At 38.4% G+C, this 24,496-nt stretch overlaps 1 protein-coding gene across 16 annotated transcripts in view; it reads right to left on the minus strand.

Annotated features, from left to right (window-relative positions):
- The window catches only part of CDIN1 (CDAN1 interacting nuclease 1), a 186,264-nt gene that overhangs the window by 34,438 nt on the left and 127,330 nt on the right, over positions 1-24,496 (minus strand). For 3 of the 16 annotated variants that reach the window (XR_010600667.1, XM_065593233.1, XM_065593234.1), the window contains one exon: positions 233-590. The exons of 12 other annotated variants lie outside the window; for them this stretch is intronic. Coding sequence is in view for 3 of the 4 variants with exons in the window: in XM_065593233.1 (XP_065449305.1) it covers positions 266-590 (325 nt within the window). In the remaining variant the exon portion in view is untranslated. Of the gene's footprint in view, positions 1-232; positions 591-17,010; positions 17,123-24,496 lie in introns of those variants that run through there. One more of the 16 variants, XM_065593236.1, reaches the window with a different exon arrangement.

Below are 24,496 nucleotides of genomic sequence, written 5' to 3' on the forward strand. Positions count from 1 at the left end.
ATTAGCTGTTTTTTTCTATGGTTCTTAAAAGGTTGAATATCAGACTCTTGTTCACAAATTGCTGCTAGAGTGAATCTTACAGCTTCAATTATCATGTGAACTGTGGATGACTGCTCAATGTTGTTGTTGGCAATGTAACTGGGAGCAATATGTGACCAAATAGGGGAGGCATATCCAAGTACTGGGCTACCTATCAAGCAGCATGCTGTTTTCAGTGTGTAAACACATGTACCTCAATTGATACCAGTGATGCTTCTTAAGAGATTCAGTCTCCACTCTTGACTGGCACTTTATTGACTTGTGGTCCAAACCTTAGTTCTGTGTCCAAGTTCACTGCGAGGTATATTGGGTTCCTCTCTGCAGCAATACTTTCTCCAGACAGTGTCAATTTTGGACTGTACTTGAACATCTTATGGTTTGTGGTGAAGTAGGTGGACTTTGTTTCTACTGGATTCAGCTGGAATTTATGTTCATTTGCCCATCTAGTTACGATTTCCAAGTCTTCATTCAGTTCATCTGTTTCACAATCTGAGATATGAAGCACAGTATCATCTGCACATGTGTATATAGATGATTTCAACGGCCTGATACTGCAGAGGAGTATAGCAGGAAAATAAGAGGAATTAAAACTGAGCCCTAAGGTAAGCAGCTGACTTAGTATCATACTCAATACTAGGCAACTTATTATTTTCAATCTAAATGTTTAGCATACATTATGATCGAGACAAAAATGAATGATGCTTAGATCTTAGGCCAATTTACTGACATCAGCAGTTTTATATAAGCCACTAATCAGCATGTTCATTTATTCTTTGCATCACATCCTGACAGTAAAACAAGAATCGGAAAAGCACTAGCAAACAAAAATGACAGCGTAATACTAATTTGCATTATACCTGATCCTGAATTATATCTGAGATGCAGAACTTGTCTGTAGCAGATTTAAACCATGCGTAATGATTTGGTGATCTCATCTGAATTCCTATTAGACACATCCACATCACAAAACCATGGCATCTTACTGGAAGACTTAGCATAGAGGTCAAAGATTGAATGGGCATGGAGTCTGAATTTTCCATTCATCCCAACAGGTGATCACTCTTTCCACATCAGAGAAGAACAGGCAAGGGAAACTAACTCCCATGCCATAAGTGCTCTGTGGTTAAACAGAGCACTATCAGTTCAGTGCTGTCAACCCCAGCACTAACGCGGAGTGAAATACAGAAATTCCAAAATTTCAACAATGAATTTTGTCCCCGTCACACTGTTTGGAGTGGTTCATGACCATAAGTGTCACCCTCAGGCCAGTCTGTCAAAAAGCAGGGCAGACACCTCAATCTGGTGGTATGTTATATAATCAGGAGTTCAAATTTGTTACTGTGTTCGTGAAATCTAAAGCATTATACCAGTCCCCTGAGGCATTCCAGTCTATCCCACCACCCAGGCAAGCTGGACTTAGTCATAAATGGTTCCTTACACCAAAGATCACAACATATTCAGGTTACTCCCAGTCCCAAGAGACCAGTTACTTATATCTCACACCTAAGACTATGTTGCTAGCCAATCCTATAGTAAACTGACTGAGAATTTATTAAATAAGAAAAGAAATGAGAGAGTTATTTTCAGGTTAAAGTAAGCAAACATATACACATAAATAAGTTACAATCTATGGTTCCAATAGGTGTCAGAGATGTAATAACCTGTCAGCACTCAGTCAATGTCTTTTAGGGCTAACCCGAGTTGACCCTGGGAATCTCTGCTTTTGTGTCCTAGCTCCAGCCCTGAGAGAGCCCAAACAGCAAAGAGATGAAGAATTTTCATATCAGCTACCTTTATTTCCTTGCACCAGAATTCAAGTTGATGGGACAAGCTACCATACAGGTGAGCTAGTCTGGTTTCCAGCTATGTATTTGTCAGGGTTCAGCTGATGCCTACAGCCTTGGCAAGAGCTGGCACCAGGTCACAGTCCCAAAACATGACAAAAAGTTGAAATATCAAAATTTTCCACAGAATGGAATTCAAAAAAAAAAATTGATTTGGAAATATTGCAAATTTTGTTTTGATATTTTTGATCACAATTTAACAGTTCCAAAATATAAATGTTTTGCTTCAGTTTCCCAAATTGCTTTTCAGCATTAGACTGTCTTTGCCTATTGTCTTTAAGAATGGTGGGTCTGGTCTCCATAGTCATGCAACTCCTGTGATGCTCCACGCAGAAGAAATTCACTATGGGAGATGCAGTCCCCTCGGAAGCCCAGCCCATAGCAGAAAATGGGGGTTGGAACAATTCCAATAAAATAATGTGATTTAATTTTTTTTGTGTGGATTCAAAATTAAACATTTTGGGTCAGTTTAAAGAAAACTATTTCAATACTGGTCAAGCCTACCCAAAATGAAATTTTTCATTTCTATATTCCCAATGGGAAATGGACATATTTTTGAAAAGTAAAAATCTTTTCCTGTGAAAAATTTTAATTTTGTGGAAACCGCATTTTCTGTTGAAAAATCATTAGACAGAAAATTCCCAACCTAGCATCTCTCAACTGCAGGAAATTCATTTTTTTTAAGCAAAGAGAATGATGCAAGAAATCAATTTTTCATTATTCTAGCTGGTGGCAGTGGAGAGTGCATTGGCACAAGTAATTCTATCTCCATTACAGTCTGATGTGTTGCCTTCTTGCCTACCAGATTTCCAGCTCTTGCTAAACTTTTGTTATTGCATAAACTTAGAGGTCGGCATTACCAGCCTGTGATTTGTCTTGCCAAATGAAAAAAAGGCCATAAGACCCAGTGTTATCAGTTATTTACTTTCCACAAACGTTATTGTCATTATCAGAGTTCTTCACCTCCAGAAACACAAGGTCAAGCCAACAAAAAATTAATTTAATGAAAAACTGGCAGCAGCATAGTTAATAAACAAACAAGCAAACAAAACAAAACACCACAAAACCCCAAACAAATCAACAACCTGTAAACTTTGTATCACCATGTAAGTATGAAATATTTTGGGCCAGATCCTTGGGTTTGGTGAAGCTATTTTGCACTTCATTGCCAGCTACTTTGGCTGAAAGCCCTATATAAAATATCCAAGGCAAATTATCCCAGTGTGTAGGTGATTCTCCAGTGGCATGTGGCTAATATAATGACTTATACTATTGCTGGAGCAGCAGTGAACAGGGAGCATGGGGATATATATGTGTGTGTGTGTGATGGGGCTGCTCCTATGTTATCTCAATTTTGGCCTACATTTTCAATCTCTTGTGGCTCCTACAGGTTAGTGTAAGTCAGAACAGCCCTCAGGCAACTATAAGAGAGCATAGGGTGAGCTTTACCTCACGTTTGCACATTGCCCCTGGACTTATGTCCTGAGGATCTGTCTCTGCATTAAAACCAATTCTGTATTTTCTTGTTATTGACTATGGGACACAGTGTGTTAAAATTACTTTAGTTTAAGGGAAAAGGGTAGCAATACACATTTAATAATCTCACTCTCCCACAGCAATTTGTGATTAACACCATTCTGTTTTTAATTATACTTCTATGATTTTCACCTGAATTCCATGAGTGCCAATGCTTTCTTTTTAGATTTTGTTTAATCATATTTTCAATTCAATGCATAAAAGGAATTTTAAATATTTATTTTGAGGTATTTTGTACTTTTATTTGTACAAACAAATTGTACAGCTTACTTTTACTGTATGAGTTGATTCCATATGTGCCAAATCAACATGAGCATGCAGAGCAACTTTTATTACAGAACAAACTAAATTTTGCAAGATACTGCTCTGAGTAAAGAGAAAGTGGCACATTTTATGAATGACTGATTTTAAGAGTAAAAAACAATGAAAAGCACTTTTGAAATGGATATTTTTATAATAAATGTATGGCTTAGTAAAAAGGCAAGCGCTAACATTTATTTCTTATGGCTCTATCTAGAGAAAATGTTATGTGGTCCTTCTGTATGCAAAACAGGCTCTCTCATCTTACAACCTATTCTATAGCCATTTGGTGGAATGCTCTTGCAGGGCCAGAAGATCCTCTATGACTCACATGCCATGGAGTCAAGAAAAACACAGAAAATCACTACAAACCCAAGAAGATCCCTCCCACTGTTGAGTTATCACTAGTGTTTAAAACCTGGAACTTTGGATTCTCAGCACAGACCTCTGCTACTTGAGCTAAAGTAGTAACTGATATCCCCTATGTGAACCAGCCACTAATAGGTATTTAGCATACTTCTTGAGTTGGTTACACAACTATTTATCAGACACCGGTAGAATGTTGGAGATCAGGAATCCTTGGTAATATTCCTGGCTCAGGAAGGGGAGTATGTTCTTGTAGTTAGAGCAACAGTTACAGACAGGAAAGACAAACTCATAGATTTGGTGTCCCATTCTTAGATGTATTGTGGCTGACTAGATAGGATTTAGGTCTCCAAATTATAGATCTGGAAGTTACTTTGTGCAAGCTTTCAGTTAGCTTTTTTGTTTAATGGGGGAATTATTCTTGGCTGACCTACAGAGTGAGGCCTTGCTCAATAATAGTAAGAATACCCAAGTGCACAGAAATCTAAACAGCAGCCAGTAGAGGCCAGCCCAGAACTCATGGTCTTCTGACGCCTACATTAGAGCACTTTATCCTAGGCTACAATGTATTTGGATGAGGACACACATACATGACATTTGGTCTCACCTGAGCTATCTACAAATACTGGTAGCATGTGGGCTTCATCTCAGATTGTCTATGGCTTGCAGTGCATATATACACAAATCCTGCTCCAGTACTCTAGATGTTGCTGAAGTGTATATAGTTTAGTGCTACATGACTTCCCAAATAAAGTATTGCAGTATATTTCTGTCTTCAATAGGTTTTTCTGATCATACTGGCTGTCATTTACTACCAACTTTCTTTTTTTAGTGTGTTGGCATGCCACTTACTAATTCATGCATCCCACTCTGAAGTAATTTTCTGTCAGACTTTGGGTTTTGTCCACATTTTACTACAAAGGAACAAGAGCCTTTATCCAATTCTGTGTGGAGCTAAAAAATGGCTTAGATTATTACCTATCATTTGTACTGCAGTAGGGGCTAGAGCCCTTGATTAAGGCTCCATTGTGCAAGCCACTGCACACAAAGATATGGAATGATGGTTCCTGCCCCAAATTGTTGCATAACTCTAACAATGAAGATGCTACTGAAATAAATATACAGGGGGAAAATAACATAGTCAATGATGGTTTTAGTGGTTGCAAGCAGAAATTTTTTGATACAAGATCTGGCAACAGCCCATTATCTTAAAAATCATTTGAAAATATCTGATGCCAATAAGAAGTGCTAAGAAATGGGTCAAGAGTTATCTTTCCATTTCAATAAATGTCATCACCCTTTTTTGTAACTGTTATACCACTGGAACACAATGAAAAACTTCTGTGGTGCTCTGTTTTAACTTCCTCTTACTCTATAAATTAATTTATACTACCCATTTCTTTCTTTAGATTCCACATATAAGGTGTAATGGTGTAAACTGGAATGGCTGCACTGACATTAGTGGAGCTACTTCTATTCTCAGCTGATGTAAATAAGTGTCTTAGAATTTAAGCATACTTTTCAGTATATTGAGGCTTGTTCTTCAGAAATATATTTAATATTATCAGGATCTTAGCTATGACATTAGTTTTTGATAAGTATCACTTGACTGACACTAAAATAAAGTTGTTTGTTTTTACATTATACTTAATAATACACATTTTGCAAAGTACTCCATGGTATTCAAATTATTGTTTAGTCAAATTTATACTGGGAGTGATGATTTAAAATTCTGATATTCTCTGAAGGAGTAGATCAATTTGATTTCAGAAAACCAATCCTACTCTATGACACAACTCATGCAAACAGATCTATGTTTTAAAGTCCTCTGGCTGTAACTTAAAGGGTAAATCAACCAAGCGTACAAATTGAGACTTGGTACTACAAAATGCAAATCCCCACTCTGCTGTTTCTCTTCTGGATTAATGAAGTAAATTGCATCCTGTATTCCCAGATTCCAAGGACAGAAGGACCACTTGTGATTAGCTAGTTTGATCTACCATATAACTTAGGCCATAGAACTTCCTAAAAATAATGCTAGATCATTTCTTTTAGAAAAATATCCAGTCTTGATTTACAAATTGTCAGTGATGGAGAATCCACTACAACCCCGGTAAATTGTTATAGTGGTTAATTACTCTCTCTGTTAAAAATGTATGCCTCTTTTCCAACCTGAATTTGTCTAGCTTCAACTTTCAGTCATTGGATCATGTTATATCTTTCCCTGCTAGACTGAAGAGCCCATTATTAAATATTTGTTCCCAATGTAGGTACTTACAGACTAATCAAGAGTCTGGGGACCTGACTAAATGTGCATAGATCATCATGGTTGAAAGGCAGGTAACAATTATCTAAAAGGCTTGTTGCTTGCCAGACCTAGTTTTATTAAAACACAGCCACAAGAAACCTCTATTTGTGGCATGAACCTCTCTCTTAATGTCCTAATATTTGAACATGGACAAGTAGCTATCCAGATGTTTTTAAAATAGGATGCAGGCATAGGTCAAGAGTTTTGCTGTTTAATTTCCAAATTTCTGGCTCTTTTAGGTATTTGCCCCCCCCCCTTCTTTTTTTCTTTGTCCATTCTTTGAAATCCATAACTCTCCTTTTATACTAAAAGTGATGACAAGCAGTAATCTCCATACTCGATTTTTTCTTTATTTCCTTTAAAATAGAGGACACATCAAAGATTATTGTAGCCCCACACAGGCACTCTTCACTTCTGGCTACGAGCATTATGCTGACAAGTGATGCTTATCAGTATTCTAAGCATTGGCATATGAGATGTTAGCCATGTCCCCTACATTCACCTCATGTTCCAAGTCAATCATACTCTAGTAAGTGACTACATATATTTTTCCACTCCCACTTCTTGTGGTCCCCTCCCTAACTTGTACCATACCTGAGTTAATGGTGCCTATGAACTGAGGAAATCTGTCTGAAACTAGGGCCTGGTCTATGCTACCAAGTTAAGTCAATGTAAGCTGCCTTCTCTCAACCTAGTGCATGTGTCTACATTTAAATTTGTCTCCCACCGATGTAAGTGCCCTGTTTCAGTGACGCAGTAATACCACCTCCCTTACTGGCACTGAGCCGGCTCCTCTATGTACTGAGGTTGATGCAGTGCAGATGTAGACAATGAGTCACTTATGTCAACCCTAACAGTCCTTCAGGAGATCTCCCTCAAAGCCTGACACTGACTGCTGTGGTCACAATTGTGAACTCCAATGCCCGGGGTGATGTAGACCGGAAGGTCCACCTTCCCTTTAAAACCCACTGACCAGTACCAATCTGGTGTTGTAAATTTCCTCACTGCATTTGCCACTTGCTTCTCCACTGTCAGTGCAATTCTCATTTTGGTGTTTCTGCGCTGGAGCGAGCTTGGCACACAGATACAGCAATGTGGCCTTGCACATTCAAAAGTTCTGCAGCCACCACTCATCAACCCAAACGTGAATTATGATGTAATCCCACCAGTCAATGCTCATTTCTCAGGCCCAGAAGTGGTGATCTACCATCTACAGCTGCTTTGTGAACCCCACCAATACTCTTGAATTGGTTTTTATTATGTCCCCCATGTCCTCCAAGAAATAGTCATTTTTCCTGCTGATTTGGCTCTTCTTACAGCTCTGCAAATACTGGTGGATCATGTGTCCTGTGCATGTAATGCTTATGACAATAATGCAGAGCTGTATAGGCTCCATGCTTCTGTCAGAAATGGCAGATAGCAAGGAGGGTCATGTAAGTTCATGGAATTTTTAAAAAAGGTGCAAAAGTTAAGGGATATAAATGACATTATGGTATGGAGACCGTTGCATGCTGGGAAGTTGAACCCTTGCTCCCAGTAACCCCTACGCAACTCACTTCTGCCCCACCATGCATTATCAAAGTTTTCCAAAAGGCAGTGTGCTGGACTGTGGCGGATTGCACACTGGGATACTTACTTATGGTGCACAGACAAAAGTGACTATGTGCAGTGCTGACGCAAGGAGCCAAGTATGCACATGAGCAAGCGACATACTAACTGCAGCAGCCTTATGCCGACATAAATTGTATCAACCAAAGTTTGTAATAGAGAGATGGCCTAGATGACAGACTACTGCAATGAAAGGTGGCACACGTTAACCCAAGGGACAGGTTTTCTAATAGGCACAAACTGTATGTCATGCTGGTCCTGTTCTAAAGCCCGAGGACTGGCTACCAAGAGCCACAAGGAAAGACCCTGCACTGGGGACAATGTTAGCTACTGCTCTCATTTCATGGCAACTCCCAGCGTCAGAAGGGAGAAAGCAGAGGTCATGACCAGACCATTACTTTCCTTTAATGTAGAACCTATTGTTTCCTTCACATATCTGCTCTGCATTTTGTTCAGCCTTTGTCCTTAAGATGGATCCATAAGCAGCTCAAGAAGACCTTCCTTAGGAGCTGTGCTTCCTCTCTTCTTTTGCTGGCATCAACTTAGATATGCTCCCTATCACCTGGCCCTGCTCTACTGCTACTGTTCTCTTACTCTCCAGTTTGCTGCTATCTGTTAGATGCATAATTTGTTGCTGCTGCTGTCATCCAAGTTTCAGCCATTTGTAGAACTCCCAGGAAGTTGGTTCAGGGCTACCAGTGACCATACTCCGTAGTCACTTGGGTCCCACCTGATTGGTGATGAGCTGGAGGACTTTTATACAGGCTTCTCTACTTTGGAATGGTGGAGAAAAGCCACCCTCAAACAATATTCCAGATGTTGCTGCTGGAGCAGCCCAACTATCCTTCCCTAGACATAGCCCCTACACTTTGTGGCCTTTCTGCCCTGTAGCAAGATGAAGAGCTCAGGCAGTCAATATGTGTGAACAGGAACATTCTAAGACTCCACTGACAACCTTTCACAGATACCCTCTGTGCAATGCCCGTCTTTGCAACTAAGAGTCAGAATCTACTACTCACAGGTCAGTTAGTGAGCACCATAATTGCGGACTGAGCCCAGGAAGGGGTAAGAGGAGCCCAGCAACAGCCTGCTAGAGAAGGAATAGTGCTCTCTGCACATGCAGGGACTAGTTTTCACTGTATAGTGCTTATAATGTGTACTTTGGGAATGAATGAGAGTCAAATATCTAAAACTAAACTAGAAATAAAATTATATATTTTCTTTGGAAAACTCCAGTTTCTAGATATTTCCCACTGAACAATTTAAGACTGAAAGCAACACTTGAACTATCTATAAAATACATCTACTGATTTTAAATCCAGGGCAAGAGACTACTGTATGTTATACTTCATTGGTACTGAACCAACACTTTAATACAACAGTCACCATTTAAAAAAAATAAGTATACATCAAAACTATTGACTTAAAAGGTTAAGTGTTAGTTTTTGTGTAGCTGATAAATGAAGAGCTAATCTAATCAGTGGTTGTAAGAGGTAATGCCATCAGCTGACTGCCCTGACCTGGGCTTCTAGTTTTCACAAGAGCAAGATTTAAGAAAGATGTCGATTCTAGGTCTTTGACCTAGCTGGGACCTTGTTAGTGCCAGCCTGGTGTTCTGGTAAACACACTGAGAAATTTCAGCTCAAATCAGTAACATCTGCAATTCACTAATACAACACATGGCTTGAAAATTAAAAGGCATTGTGATCAAGTGCTTTAGGATATTTTAACCATTAAAAGAGGATGCTGTCAGATAAAACATTTAGGTAATTTGCTTCCATTTTTCTCTTTAAAAAAAAAAACCTGGACAAATTCAATTGTATTATATTTCTTAAAAAACTGCAGGAAAAACAAAAATCCAGTTAATTATTTCATGGCTGATTGATCTAGGGGAAATGAGAATCTTGTATGTTTCTCTACAACATGTGTCATCTATTAGATAGGTAGGTTTTACTACTTCAAACTGAGTCAGGCTAAAATTAATTAGAAAGCAGTTTAAATTACAAGCTAAATACAATAAAATGGAATAAAAACAGCAAATGGCATTTAGGTTATTAATAATATTTCTTATATAATATTGCATAGATTATTGCCGCTTACTATGATAACAAGCTTTACAAGTTATTGAATTAACTGTTTAACCTTAAATGCAGCAGCTAGTATACTTTGACACTCACATATTTAATAATCCACCAGATAGGTTTATTTTACAATTTGAAACTTCTTAGGTTCTCATTAATGCTGCTCAATTTATAAGTGAATCTGGACAGTTTGTAGGTCATATTCTTCCTTATATAACATAACTGAATTCCCCAATTACCAGGTTTAAAGTAATTAAGACATGGAGATATATCAATCAAATTATTAATTACTTCAACATCTATGGTCAGTGTTGGGAATTTAAATTAAATGATAAAACTCAAATCCCTAAACAGCCACAGTAATCTTCACTCAGTGATAGGAGACAGCATGGGAAACTATCAGAACTTCTTTAATTCAGAATTAAAAATAAATACCAAAACAAACAAACGAAAAGGTACATCTCTCTCTAATGTCTGTTTCAGTGTATATATGTGTGTGCGTGTAGATATTGGTCAAACCTACCCAAAAGAAAGAAAGTCCCTGCTTGTAGCTTTCTGCACAGTGCTGTTTTCTTAAAGAGTCAAATTTTTCCCTGTGAAAAAGTCCCATCTTGAAGACACTGTATTTTCTTTCAAAAATCATTCTGACAGAAAATTCCTAACTAGCTCTACCCAGCACCTTTCACCAGCAGCAAATTAATCTATATTAAAAAAAAAATAAGCAAAGGGAGTGATGAAGAAATCAAATGATTTTTTTCATTATTATAGCAGGTAGCAGTAAAGAATATACTGGTACAAGTGATTTTATCTCACTGCAGTCTGATGTGCTTCCTTCTTGCCTCCCAGATTCCCAGCACATGCTAACCTTTGTTACTATTTATGCTTAGTGGTATATACACCAAAAATTCCTACCACACAAAATTCTAAAGTTCATATTTAAAACTCGTAATGAAGCCAAAGGCAAGGTTTCCTCTGGAAAATTGTCCCTCATAACAATATGACCAGATCAAAACACCCCTATTACATTTCCAGAACTATACATCAAACTCATGGCCTGATCGCAACAGCCACTGAAGTGAATAAAAAGATTCAAAGGCTTTGGGTTAGACAACCATATTCTAGCTAAGAGCCGGTGTCTCATATGAATACTTATTTAATGTTAATTCATTCATTATAAAGGAATATGTATGGATAATATAAAAAATCAGTCAAAATGGAAAACCCTATTACTGCTTTTCACTTGAACCAGAAAAGGCATTTAACAGTGTTGAATGGGGATACTCAGCTATTACAGATCATAGAGTGATTAGGATTTGGTAAAATCCAATTATATGATGGAGATGGCTCTCAGAATTCTTCCACTACACTGATGCAGTTTCCTACCCCTGACAAAGCTCCCACAGTTCACTTTGGATAATGTTAAACCATCCTTTTTCTAAAAGTACATTATAGTTTGAAAAACTAAATACAATGTAAAATTAACACCAAAGAGAATTTGGGGAAGGGACAAAATTGGTGGCAGTCTACTGCTAGGAAACCAGGAGTATTGTTTTTAAAAAAACTAGTTCCTCAGAGCTATAATATTTCCAACAATTTAGAAAAAAACACACTATAGCATTTCTCATCAGAGCTAATGCAATACAGAATTAGAAATCAATAAATCTAAAAGTATTGTGCAAATATGTCTCATAACAGGAATACAGTATGCAGCCCTCCAATGAGACCAATGTGCATTGAGGTAAGAAGTGTTAAAAAGGTCTGTGGCAACATTAAATTCAGTTATTTTCAATGAGGTGATTATATGTATGAATGAAACTGAAACAATCCAAAATTAATGATGTAAATTCTGCTCTCATTCATATCTGTGCAACTCCACAAATAACAAAAGAAGAATATGGCCCAAAGAGAACATGTTGAAACAATTCTAGACACCACAGTGTTCAAACACTCCTAATCTTGTAGTACTGTGAGAGGACTTGAATATGAACTCAAGAGCTCTGCTTCAGACAGAGAAAGAAGAGGAAGATCTTTCACTTATCCCACTTGCATATGTTGGTAATTTCATTAGCTCTACTGAAGGAACAACCAGCAAATAAGGTATGTAGAAAGACTATTTGGCAAACTTAGGAGAACAAGTGCAGGGCATGCAAGTATAGTAAAGGAGACGCACATATGTTTAATTGTGTGTGTGTGAGAATGACTCAACAGCCCATCTTGCAGGGATGACAGACTCCTTTAATTTAGCAAGGTTTTTCCTTGATACAATTACCAAACCACAGGAAATAAAACAATATTTTTAAAATACTCTGGTACCGGGAATAAAGGGCCAAATTCTCCGGTGGCCTAAATTAAGAATCCTTCAAAACTGAACAATGAGACTCAGAAAGAAGGACTATTTGACTCAAGGAGAGGGGACAAGGAGATCAGAGGGGGAAGGTGGAGAAAATAAAGAGCCTATACAGCTAATTTTAGTAAGACCAGGTCAAAAGATATGTTGCTCATGAGATGAGATGAGACACGCATCTTGAAACACTTATTGTAAGGGCTGAGATCCAGAGTTCCTGAATAAACACTTGTTGCATTAGTTTTCAAATGCTTAAAATGGGTGTATGTGTGGGGGAGTCATTAGTAAAAATGAAGGAAAAAAGTTGTCAAAAGTAAAAAATGTAAACTACCATGCACTGTTCTATTTTCTAACAAAAAGATCACTTTAGAAAGAAAAAAATTTGTGTGTCTCACTAGATCCATGCAAAACTCATGAACACTTCTAAGCAATACTGGATCCTAAGAATTCAGAAAACACAACACAACAGGGGTTGGCAACCTACGGCACGCGTGCCAAACAGGGCACGCAAGCCGATTTGCTGCCTGCCACGGTCCTGGCCCCCAGCCCCACTCAGCTCCCCTGCCCACCGCTCTCCCCTGCCGGGGCAGGAGGCAGAAGCTTGGTCCTGCAGTAGCCAAGCTTTCCCCCTCCCCTGCTTCTTCCCCCAGCGTGGTGCTTTCCTGACCCTCCTCCTTTCCTTCCCTGCGCTGATCAGCTGATGGCCCTTGCGAGGGGGAGGGGAAGGGGGACGAGTGGCAGCGTGCTCGCTGCTCCGTAGAGGAGGCAGAGCAGAGGTAGGGACAGGACCTTGGGGAAGGTGGTGGAACAGGGCATATCCCTTCCAGCCCGCTGCCATGAGATGCTTAGGGCAGGGGGCTGGGAGCACCCCCACAAGCCGAGCACCCCAGCCCTCTGCCCTGAACCCTGAACCCCCCCCCACACACAGCCTTCTGCCCTGCACCTCCACACACCCCCAAGCCCTCTGCCCTGATCCCCAAACTCTCCCCCCCACACACCCAGCCTTCTGCCCTGACCCCTGAACCCTCCCACACCCCACCAGCCTTCTGCCCTGCACCCCCCACATCCCCCCAGCCCTCTGCCATTACCCCTGAACCCCACCCACACCCATCCCTCTGCCCTGCACCCCCACACCGCCCAGTCCTCTGCCCTGACCCCTGAACCCCCCGCAGGTCTGGGGGCCCGGCTGCCGGCCCCTTGCCAGCTGACGTCCCGGCCGCAGGTCCTGCTCAGCCCGCTGCCAGCCTAGGTGAACAGAACCCCAGGCTGGCAGCGGGCTGAGCAGGCTGGCAGCGTAAGATCAGCATTTTAATTTAATTTTAAAGGAAGCTTCTTAAATATTTTGAAAACTTTTTTTACTTTACATACAATAGTTTAGTTATATAATATAGACTTATAGAGAGAGACCTTTTAAAAAACGTTAAAATGTATTACCTGCACGCGAAACCTTAAATTAAAGTGAATAAATGAAGAATCGGCACACCACTTCTGAAAGGTTGCCTACCCCTGCAACACAACATCGATGCTTTAATCTTGGACTTTTTTTCTTCATTGCAAATAAGAAGGTCAACACCAATGATATAAAAAGTGGCAGGCTCCTGAAGTTACAGATAAAAATCCAAATGATCATTGGAGAACACAACTTTAAGAACTGATATTTAAATCAGGAGCTTTTCTAATTTTAAATCCTCAAGTACATCACCTTTTGTAAACCACACAACGAAATCACAAGTCTCTTTCTGTGTCATCAGTTAAACTGTCTCAATAGAGGTCATAACTACAGAATTGGAACATGCTTCAAGAACAAGCAGTTGGAAATGAACCTTAAAATTTTTAACTATGTACAGAAGGGTGAAAATATAAAAAAGGTTGCATTTTATTTAGTTTTGTTGGTGAGAAATAAATTACTTCACTTCTTATCTATAAAATGGTGCAGGCCGCTACCACAGAGAATGTGTTAACACCACTAGCTTGAAATGGATGCAATCACATTATTACTATCTAAATTTTTGTTTATTTTTCAACAGACTGGTGTCTGAAAATCATGCTGTCTTACATTTCTGTTCCTCTGTAACCTTAACCATTATTCCTACTGTGTAAAGGGAAGCACAAATTTAAGGTGACAAAGCACCAGTTGGCGGATCTGAAGTATACTACGAAAGCAGAAACCTATGAAAGCTTCACAGCCATTATGAAATAACTGACCTATATGAAACTGCTACCATGGTTCACAAATTTATTGTCAGGTTCCAGCCTCTAGCTGTTCTCTGATTGTTCTAAATACTTGACAAACTGAAGCCTTTTCACTTTCCGTTGAAATTGCCTCATCTCCCTGTCAGAGCGCCATGGGGGACTCCATTACTTTTCCGACTTCTTTCCCCTACTGACAAGTCATTTAGCTGGCTTCTTGTTGTGAAGGCTGTCCATGTCAAATTAGCCAGGGCCCCTATTGTCCTTATTACCACTCGAAAAGCCATCATGAGTAATGCTATGGGGTCCCTCAGTTGTCATCATTTGTCAGAAAGAAAGGGAGTGTGGTTACATATAGCTGACAGGTAATTTCAGTGTCTACAATTACCCCAATTAGTCTTGTCATAAACAATTCGATAAATGCACACCAATACAAACAGATAAACACACCAAGGTTTCACACTATTAATGTCATGTAATGGGTAAATCAGTGATATAATGCTATATTTTATTTATTTATTTAAACTATCCTCAGCTGCAAGCTGGCAGTTGCTACCTGGTCAGCACAAATTGTACTATCTACTTTCATTAGCTCATCACCACAAGAGAATATGAAAGGCTGTGACAAAATTCATTTAGAGAGAGAGAGAGAAAGAGCAGATTGCCTAAAGCAGGTGTTATAACAAAGATAAAACAAAGGTTTTCTTTAGTCAGTTTAGTACTGCAACGGGTTTTTAGAGAAGACTACTTTGTGTTTAAAAAACAAATGTGAAATATGAGAGAGACTGAAGGACAGAGAATGCAGTGAAATATATTCATTTTGAAATTAGGAGTACCTTGCCGCCCCCCCCCAATTCAGTCAAGTGGGCGTGACATTTAACAATATACATTAAAGCCTTATTTTCAGAACCAGTTATATCACACAAAATATTAATGCAATTCTCTCCATCTATTGATTCTTGAATTTTAAAAGATACACATTATAATGCGGTACAGTCCCTGAAATAGATGTTAAACAGACCCTGCTATTCCTCAATTCAGAACGATTTGATTTTGGGCATAATAATTTCAATTCACTGGACAGTCAATAATATTATGTGGTAAAGTATTTTCAGGCATAAAATATTGGAATCAGCAACTGCTCTTTTAAAACATAATGTAGCCATGTTATAACACAATACCAAAAAAGGCTGCTTTAATCAGATCTACATTCAATACTGAATTAAGACCTGTTAAGCTTATTCTTGTGATCCAGATAAATAAATGTTCAAATCTCGACATCTCTAGAGTCCACTGCACCCTGTCTGTTTGCTGACCGCAGACTTAAGTGATGGCTGAAAAACCCAACACAAGCATGTTGTTGTAGGAAATTGCTTTTGGCAACTATTTGTTCAAGCTCAAGATTTTTTTTAAATGAACACTAAGAACCCACCAGAAAACAGGACAGGTCTCCCTAATGAGTAATCTATTTTAGCACAGTCTTGTCTAGGCATGACAGTTTACTGAGAGGCTTGAAAAACTCGTAATTACCAGTGTTACAGGGCAATTAATGTATATTACACTGCACTACTCATGGCAGCAACTGTCATTTTCTCAATAAAAATGAGTACTCTTCAGCTAAAGGTGACATTAATTGGGACTTTAATGACTATGCAGAGGAGCTGAAGCCAAATATGAACAAAACAGCGATTCAATGAGCGACTTCAGAAACGAGAAAATTGTACTAAAATGAGATTAATTGCTGTTTAGAAAAAGGAAAGAACCTAAAAAGCTATTAAATTGCAGGGTTTGGGTGCCCGGGTGATGGTTGTGATGTTAATCTTGCATTCTCACAGCAGGCAAATATTCACTAAATTCAGAGCCTTTTGACAGCAGGAAAAATCATGTATGCTTAACTTCAATCCATCAAAAATATATTTCAGCTTTTATCAGTGTTCTAAATACTTCTGCAATTTCAAAAATTACTGCTCCATTCCTTGGCTGTCATCATGCAAATGTGAACACTGTCAATATTGCTATGAAAAATTCCCCGGCTTCAAAAGGCCTACTTCGGTGATAAAGAAAGAAAAATGTGAAGATTAGAATTGCAAAACACACACTACTAATACAACAGAAAGCAAACAATAAGAATTTAATATTTAAGTTGTGGAAACTGCTAAAATAGAAAATGATGGGGTGTTGTTTGTGTGTGTGGAAAAAAAAATAAAGAAAATTATTTCTGAAAATCTTTCAAAGCTTATAACTTTATAGTTAATTACTCATCACAAATAATTAGGACATAATTTTGCAGCTTAACTTCAGGTGATATAATTATTAAAACTGCTCTGTAGTTTCTGAAAGCCTTTATCCCTACTACTTAATTCTTTAGAGCAATTATATAATTGCTTTTCTTTATAGCCTTTTCAACTGTCATGATGAGTGTATACATAAAACATCGCACTTAAACTCTGACATATAAGAGGGATAAACATAGCTCTGACTCACTTTGAAGTTATATCTCCTGTAACTTGAAATTTGAAAACAGAAAATTAGTTTAGCCATTCAGGTTAGCAACTGCATATAAGAATAGGCATACTAGGACAGACCAATGGTCCATCGAACCCAGTACCAATACCCTGTCTTCTGACGGTGTTAAACTTCATATAAGAAGCACAAAGTCTATAACATTTGCACCCTTGAATAGATGAGAACAGACATTATGGTACTTCACAATTTCGTATTCCATAATCAATTCAGTTTGTTCTGCATTTTAATAATTAAATAGCCATCTCATCGACAGATTATAAACCTCAAGACACATTAACACACATACAGTTCTGGCTATACTTAAGAACCCACATCCACTAAATGACATAATGAAGGAAAAAATAATGGTGGTGTTATATATCTTCAAATCAGCTGATTCTAAAAACAGAGAAATAATATGATTTGCATTATCAATTATTAACATACTATTTTTTACCACATTTAACCATTCATGTATGTATGTGAATGTATGTGTGTGTGGCACACCTATATGTTTATTAAATGCAAACAGCAGGCTAACCCAAAATTACAGTTATGAATTTAAACAAATGAGGAAGGGAAAAAGTCAATGGAACTAGTCACAGTTAGAAGTACTATGCCCAGAAGTGTGTGCTGGATTGGAACCTCACTTTGTAATAAAAGTAATTTACCCACACTGCACACAGTACTTTTGATAACTAGCTAAGACTGTTCATTATAGAACTATTACCTAAAGTATTGCAAAATGGATGAGTTACTGTTACTGTGGGAACCTTAACTTAAACATACACTTTAGAAAATTAACATAGTTAAACTTAATGTTGCATTGAAAAAGATTTTTGCATTTAACTTCCTTGTTTTTTAGAGAAAAAAACCCACAGAAGACACAACTGCATGTGTTTAACATTAGCATTTAAATAACCCATTTAGGCTTTGAAGTTCACCCTTCACTTATGTGAATGGGGCAAGTTTGCTTCAGCTACAGTTGTGATAGTGAGAGTTTTCTGCAAAGCTGGTTTAACAAAGCAACACTATCAGTTTAGATTTGGATAGTGGTATGTTCACAATGAAATGTCTAAAAACTTTTTTTTAAATGAAACCTTTTAATTTGCATGTATATCCTAAAGTCAGAGGGTCTGAGTCTTACCCCTTTGGCTGTGTAAGGGGGCATAGTATAAATAAGAATCAGGCCTATAGTATACACATATTATTTGCCCCTGTGATTCCCTCAGGGCTATTTTTAGAGGATTCTGCTGTGCGTGTTTCATTTACAGCAGTCCCAGCAATAGTGGGCAACACCCCTGGTATCTCTACAGTCAAGCCCGGAAAATATGAAGTTGTTGCTAAAAAGTGTTTTTTCCATTCCATTATAGTTTAATATTTTAGATTTGAAAACCCCAAATTTAGCAAAGAGACTATTTCTCAGACAGCACCAGGCACAGGGCAAGTTTGATCTGTAGTTTTTATTCAGTAATTTTCCAAGTTATTAGAGGGGGAAAGAAAGATTTGTTTTGGTAAGTTGGGGGAAAAAAAACCAAATGTATTTCTCTCATGCTCTCCATACTCAACAAAAGACTACTTGGTATTTTTCTTAAACTTAAAAAAAGAGAAAAGCACCTCTTGATGACACCAAAGAGGAAAAGTATCAACCCAAATGGCGAAATGTGATGGGGAAAGCTGAATAAAAACTTAGCTAGAGCTTCCTCTTCTGTACTAGCTATAATACATGCTCAAATGTGGTCACATACAGTATGTACATATCACAATAGTGACTCAAGAATCTCAGAATTCAAAGGGCCTGACTGCATTACCATAACAAACACACATTCCAAGTTTTATAATTGGGTCTGTTTAAATTTGCATTGACACAACTGAAATGTTAATGCACCTATTCGCTGCCCTCACACTTTGCTTTTCCTCCTCCTTCCCCCCCCCCCATTTTTTGTCTTCATTTCATCTTCATTACTTTCACAATATAATTTCATGTGTTACATCTAAGTCTACATTTATACATTCCTGTATGCATTTTTGGCAGATGACTCTGCTCTTTCATCTTATTAAAAGAATGAATTTTTCAGAATGTAAATTATATGCAGGTGAAGCTTGCTATAAAAGCAGAATACTTTTTTTTTCTTAAAAACTGATTAAGTTTGTGTGTACGTATAAGAAATTAAAGAAACAGAGCCCTAGATTCTGCAACTGCAAGAGATCAACTGAAGCCAATATAAACCCTCAATTTAGCAAGGTACTTAAGTATATGCCTTCTATAAGCATGTGAATAGTCCCACAGACTCCAAGAAAGGGAATTCAGTGGGTATCATGCTGAATTAGGGAACAAGTCAATGGGATTTCTTGCTTGAGAGTAGCAAGATCAGGCCCATATAGTTGGTACTTTCAAGATATTTGTGTCATATTGTAATTTAAGAATGTATCTTTTTAAAAGTAAAGAAGGAACTGAGAAACCACTGTACATGGTGGGAGTGAGGGGAAATGGGAGATGTATCTTTAGTTGAGGTATTCTTGAGCAATCGTATACCGTTTATGTATAGTATTTTTTTTTAAAGTTACAATACTCCATTATGTTGCATATACCATTTTTACTATACTGATCCCACAGATTTCAACAGAATTTGAACTGTATTGTAGTATTTCACATTAGACATTGACATAAATGGCACAAGCATTCCAGATGGTATCAGGAGTGCTTTCCTGTGTAGCAGTTACTCTGTTAGGCCTAGGACACTCATTATGAATACAGAAAAAGGGGGAAATCCAGTAATAGTAGAGGGCTGTGGAGGGGTGAATTTTTTTTCTTAAATATATAAAACCTTGGATTTTTGCTTGATTTGGATAACCTCCCTTAACTTGTTGCTAATCAAGTGTGGCTATTCCAATTCCCTGGATACAAGTACAGTACGGACCCATTTACGCACAAATCTGCTTAAAGCGCGGTAGCACCATGCCTCCCAGTGCTACTTATTTAACACGTGAGACTTGTTAACACGCAGTACAGGAACTTGCTATGTAGCTCACTAACTCACTGACATAGAAATAGACAGGAAATGTGGAATGGAAACATGTTGTACGTCTTTACCGATATTGGTAAAGATGTATCACGCAGGCTTAGTCATTGCCATGTTAGAGAGATATATAATATATAGTAGCTATATAGTAATATATATTATATATATATATATATACACACACTACATTAGAAAATTTTAACTGTAGGCCTAATATAATGGCAGAGGGCAAGTGTCAGTGTTCCTATGCTGTAGAAGAAAAGCTCGCTGCAACAGATTGAGTAAACAGTGAAGAAACCCAGGCCAAAGTATCAAAAGATACTGGGATTGCTGAATCTACTCTCAGAGGATGGCTAAAAAACAAATCTAAACGGAATGGCTTTGTACAAAATATCAATTCTGCCACGGGGCTTAAGCAAAAACGTGTGCGCTATTCAGCAAAACCCTCAATAGACAAAGCTATGCGCATGTGGTTTACTCAGGAAAGGCTGAAAGGAATGCCGCTAAGTGGGCCAATTCTTCAAGCCCAAGCGACAAAATTTGGAAATTTAACAGGGGATGAATCATTCCAAGCCAGCAAGGTTTTATAAGTTGTTTTAAAAAGCGTCATGGCATAGTGCAGGAATCGATTTCTGGAGAAAGCCGATCAGCCGATGAGTCGGCTGTGAACGCGTTTCCCGCCGAGTTAAAATCTATTTTACAAAATGAAGACTATCACGAAGAACAACTTTATAATTGTGATGAAACAGCTTTATTTGCAAAACTGCTCCCTGATAAGACTTTAGCCTTTAATTACGAGACACAGAAAACGGCTGGATTTAAAAAGATCATGTGACTCTTCTTTTTTGTAGTAATAAGTCAGGCAGCCATAAGCTTGCCCCTCTTCTCATTGGCTGCTTTCATAACCCTCGCTACTTTAATCACCTCAATAGAGCCAAACTGCCAGTAATATATGCTAACAGCAAAAATGCTTGGATGATGAGACACATTTTCGATGACTGGTTCCACAACAGCTTTGTTCCAGCTGTTCGTAAGCATCTGTGGTTGAAGAAACTCGAAGCCAAAGCACTTTTGATACTTGACAATTGTCCAGCCCATCCTCCAGCCGAATCACTGGTATTGAGCGATGGAAAAATTCGAGTGCTATACCTACCATCCAACACAACATCAAAAATCCAACCTTTAGACTAGGGCATTATTCAAAATTTGAAAAACAATTATCGACAGGAGCTGATTTAGGCGATCGTGTCATGCATGTCTTCAGGCATTTCCGAATTCCTGAAACAGTTAAACATGAAGGAAATTATTCATTTAGTTAAAAAAGCTTGGGACGGAGTAAAACAAAAGTCCATTGAAAACTGTTGGATGAAGGCTCTCGGTGATGCCTTTTCTGTCAAAGACGGCTCAGACTCAGAAAAATCCAGCAGTGGCACTGATTCAGAGCCAGACGTTGAAGGATATTCAGAAGAAGACGTCCTACAAACATGCACGCAGACAAAATAGGCTAAAGGTAAACTTCTCTTTCAAATGATAAAAGATTTTAGTTTGGATACGTCGCCGGAAATCATTACCGAGTGGCTGGAGATGGATGAAGATTGCCCGACTTCAGAATTTCTGTCAGAGAAAGAAATATTAACGGGCTGCGAGGCTACGTCGGACGGCGAAAGTGATGGCAAGAATTCTAATAATGCAGGCCTAAATGACAACGATGATGACGACGACGAGGATGTCGTTGAAAAGGTCAAAATTTTGTCCAGAGAAGCCCTTAGTTTTGTAGAAACTGTTGAAAGATTTATGGAGGAGCAAAATGCGGAAAACATCGAAATTATTCATCTGCGGCGAATGACAGACTTCATAAGAATCATATACACTTTTTTTAGCATGGCGCTCTTAACCCCCGGTCCATTAACACGTGGTTGTGATGACTTGACTCCCGACATCCGTGCGTAAACAGGTCTGCACTGTATTATAAGATGGTGATAAACTTGTATATTCTCCCATATTGATCAGTACTAGCTGCTTCAGGAAACAGATATAAAACTCCCATTAGTGACAATTTTGTAATTTACTAACAACATCCTCTTGGGGGAAACTGTCTTTCTAATTGAAGGTATTTTTTTAATTACAGGGTTTTTATCCACTTTAATTTTCTATATCATCTAGTGTAAGAGAAAATATATACAGTAAAAGCTTTATTATCCAGCATGTTGGGGGAATGTGGGGTGCTGGTTAGTCAAAAATTCTGGTTAACTAAGAGTTATACTTACAAATGGAATACCAATTCTCAAAGAATTAGAATACAATAAAATGAATAAAGTATAAAATAGTATACAGGTACTCACCAATCCTGTAGCAGTACTGCACAGCAGATTGGTTGGTTTCTTGAAGCACTTCAGTGTTTACAGGTAAAGTTTTCTATACAGTAGGTTATCTTATGACACTACATATTACTATGGGTAGCGCATGGCGTATACCCAGATCAGTAAAAATACACTTAACAGTAAAACTATACTGAACATAATTTACTCTTTCTTTGATGATTCAGAAGGCATTCAGGATCTTGCAGTGCCTCAGAATCATCATTATCAACATCAACTATCATTGTAGATGTAGAAGGTCATAGGAGATAGGGTCATTACAGATTCATCCCAATGACACACTCTGGAAGCTGCTTTTTTGAATAAATCCCTGATATCAGCTTGCAGGTAAATAAACTGGCCCGGCCCGCCAGGGTGCTTACCCTGGCGAGCCGCATGCCGAACGTTGCTGACCCCTGTGCTAGATGAACATACTACAAGTCTAGCTATATATAGCGGTCTTCTGCCTCTTTTGCATAAAAGTAGAGTGCTGAATGTGCCATTGCATAACCTCTTGGGCAGTATACTAGTCCCGGTTACTAGATTGAAGATTTGTATTTGGAGATATCAGAAATGCCAGATAATAGAGCTTTCTGGTTGATAAAGTGCCGGATAATACAGCGTTTACTAATTATATATATATATACACACACACACACACACACACACGAAAAAAGAATATGTATAATTCTGTTCATTTTTTACTAAAATCTTGGCCTCAGTATCATCATATGGCAGTGAGTTCTACAAGTTAATTATGCAGTGTGTAAAAATGTATTTCTATACCAGTTTTAAAATGGTTATTTTTCTATATTTCATTGTTATAGGAATAAGTAAGAAAGCCCATTGTTATAGGAATAAGTAAGAAAGCCCAAATAAAGTAATGAATGATGTAGACAAGGTTATGTACTTATCATCATGTTATTTCTCTCAAGGAAGTCTTTCTATGCCTCTAATTATTTTCATTGACTTTCTTTAAATGTTTTCCATTTCTCCTTTCTGAAACAGGATAATTTCAAATTGAAGACAGTATTTAATGCCACAAATCTAGCCTCAAAAGCCAAGACTAACCTAAAAACTTCAAAACCAAACCAGAATCTTTGGCTTTTAGTTGCAGAATTTACGCAAGTATGGAAATACTGGCCAATAGCAGTCTGCAGGTATGAATTCAAATTTTGACTACTTCTGTGCTGTTTTTCCTATCCTCAAAATCTGTTTGTTTGGTTTATGGCCATATGCAGCAATTACCTCTTAAGTACATCATCAGGGCCTTTAAATGGTTCAAAGCTGAGCCTATTTCAAGAAAATGAAAACAAGTTCACCCCCTGCAATCTTGCTATCTGTTGTTAAAGGCCTCGTCTACACAGGGTACATCTTCACTACCCGCCGTATCGGCAGGTAGCAATCGATTTATCCGGGATCGATATATCACGTCTCGTTAAGATGCGATATATCAATCCCCAAACGCGCTCACTGTCGACTCCGGAACTCCACCAGAGCGAGCGGCGGTAGCGCAGTCGACGGGGGAGCCGCAGCCGTCGATCCCGCGCCGTGTGGACCCCAGGTAATTTGATCCAAGATACTTTGACTTCAGCTACGCTATTCACTATTCGCGTAGCTGAAGTTGCATATCTTGGATTGATCCCCCCCGCAGTGTAGACCAGCCCACAGAAAACTTACTTTGGTATAACTTAAAATGTGAATTTAAACTGATATACAGGTATAAACCCCCCAATGTGGACATTCTTATTCTGTATAAATGCCTTTTCTGTTTAGTATAAACCCCTTCCCAAGTGACATAAGATAAACCAAAAATTGCTACTCTTATTGCAAAAGAAGAGTGTCCACATGGGTGTTATACAATATAGTTATACCAGTGTATGTGCTAAATTACTTTCTTATGTAGATAGGCCCTAGCTGACACATCTGCACCCCCTGCTCAGAGGGATACATTCTACACTTTGAGAAACACTGGTGTAGATCATGATAGGACAC

This window comes from Chrysemys picta, chromosome 4 (genome assembly GCF_011386835.1).
Source record: "Chrysemys picta bellii isolate R12L10 chromosome 4, ASM1138683v2, whole genome shotgun sequence".
In the NCBI taxonomy this organism is placed as follows: Eukaryota; Metazoa; Chordata; order Testudines; family Emydidae; genus Chrysemys; species Chrysemys picta.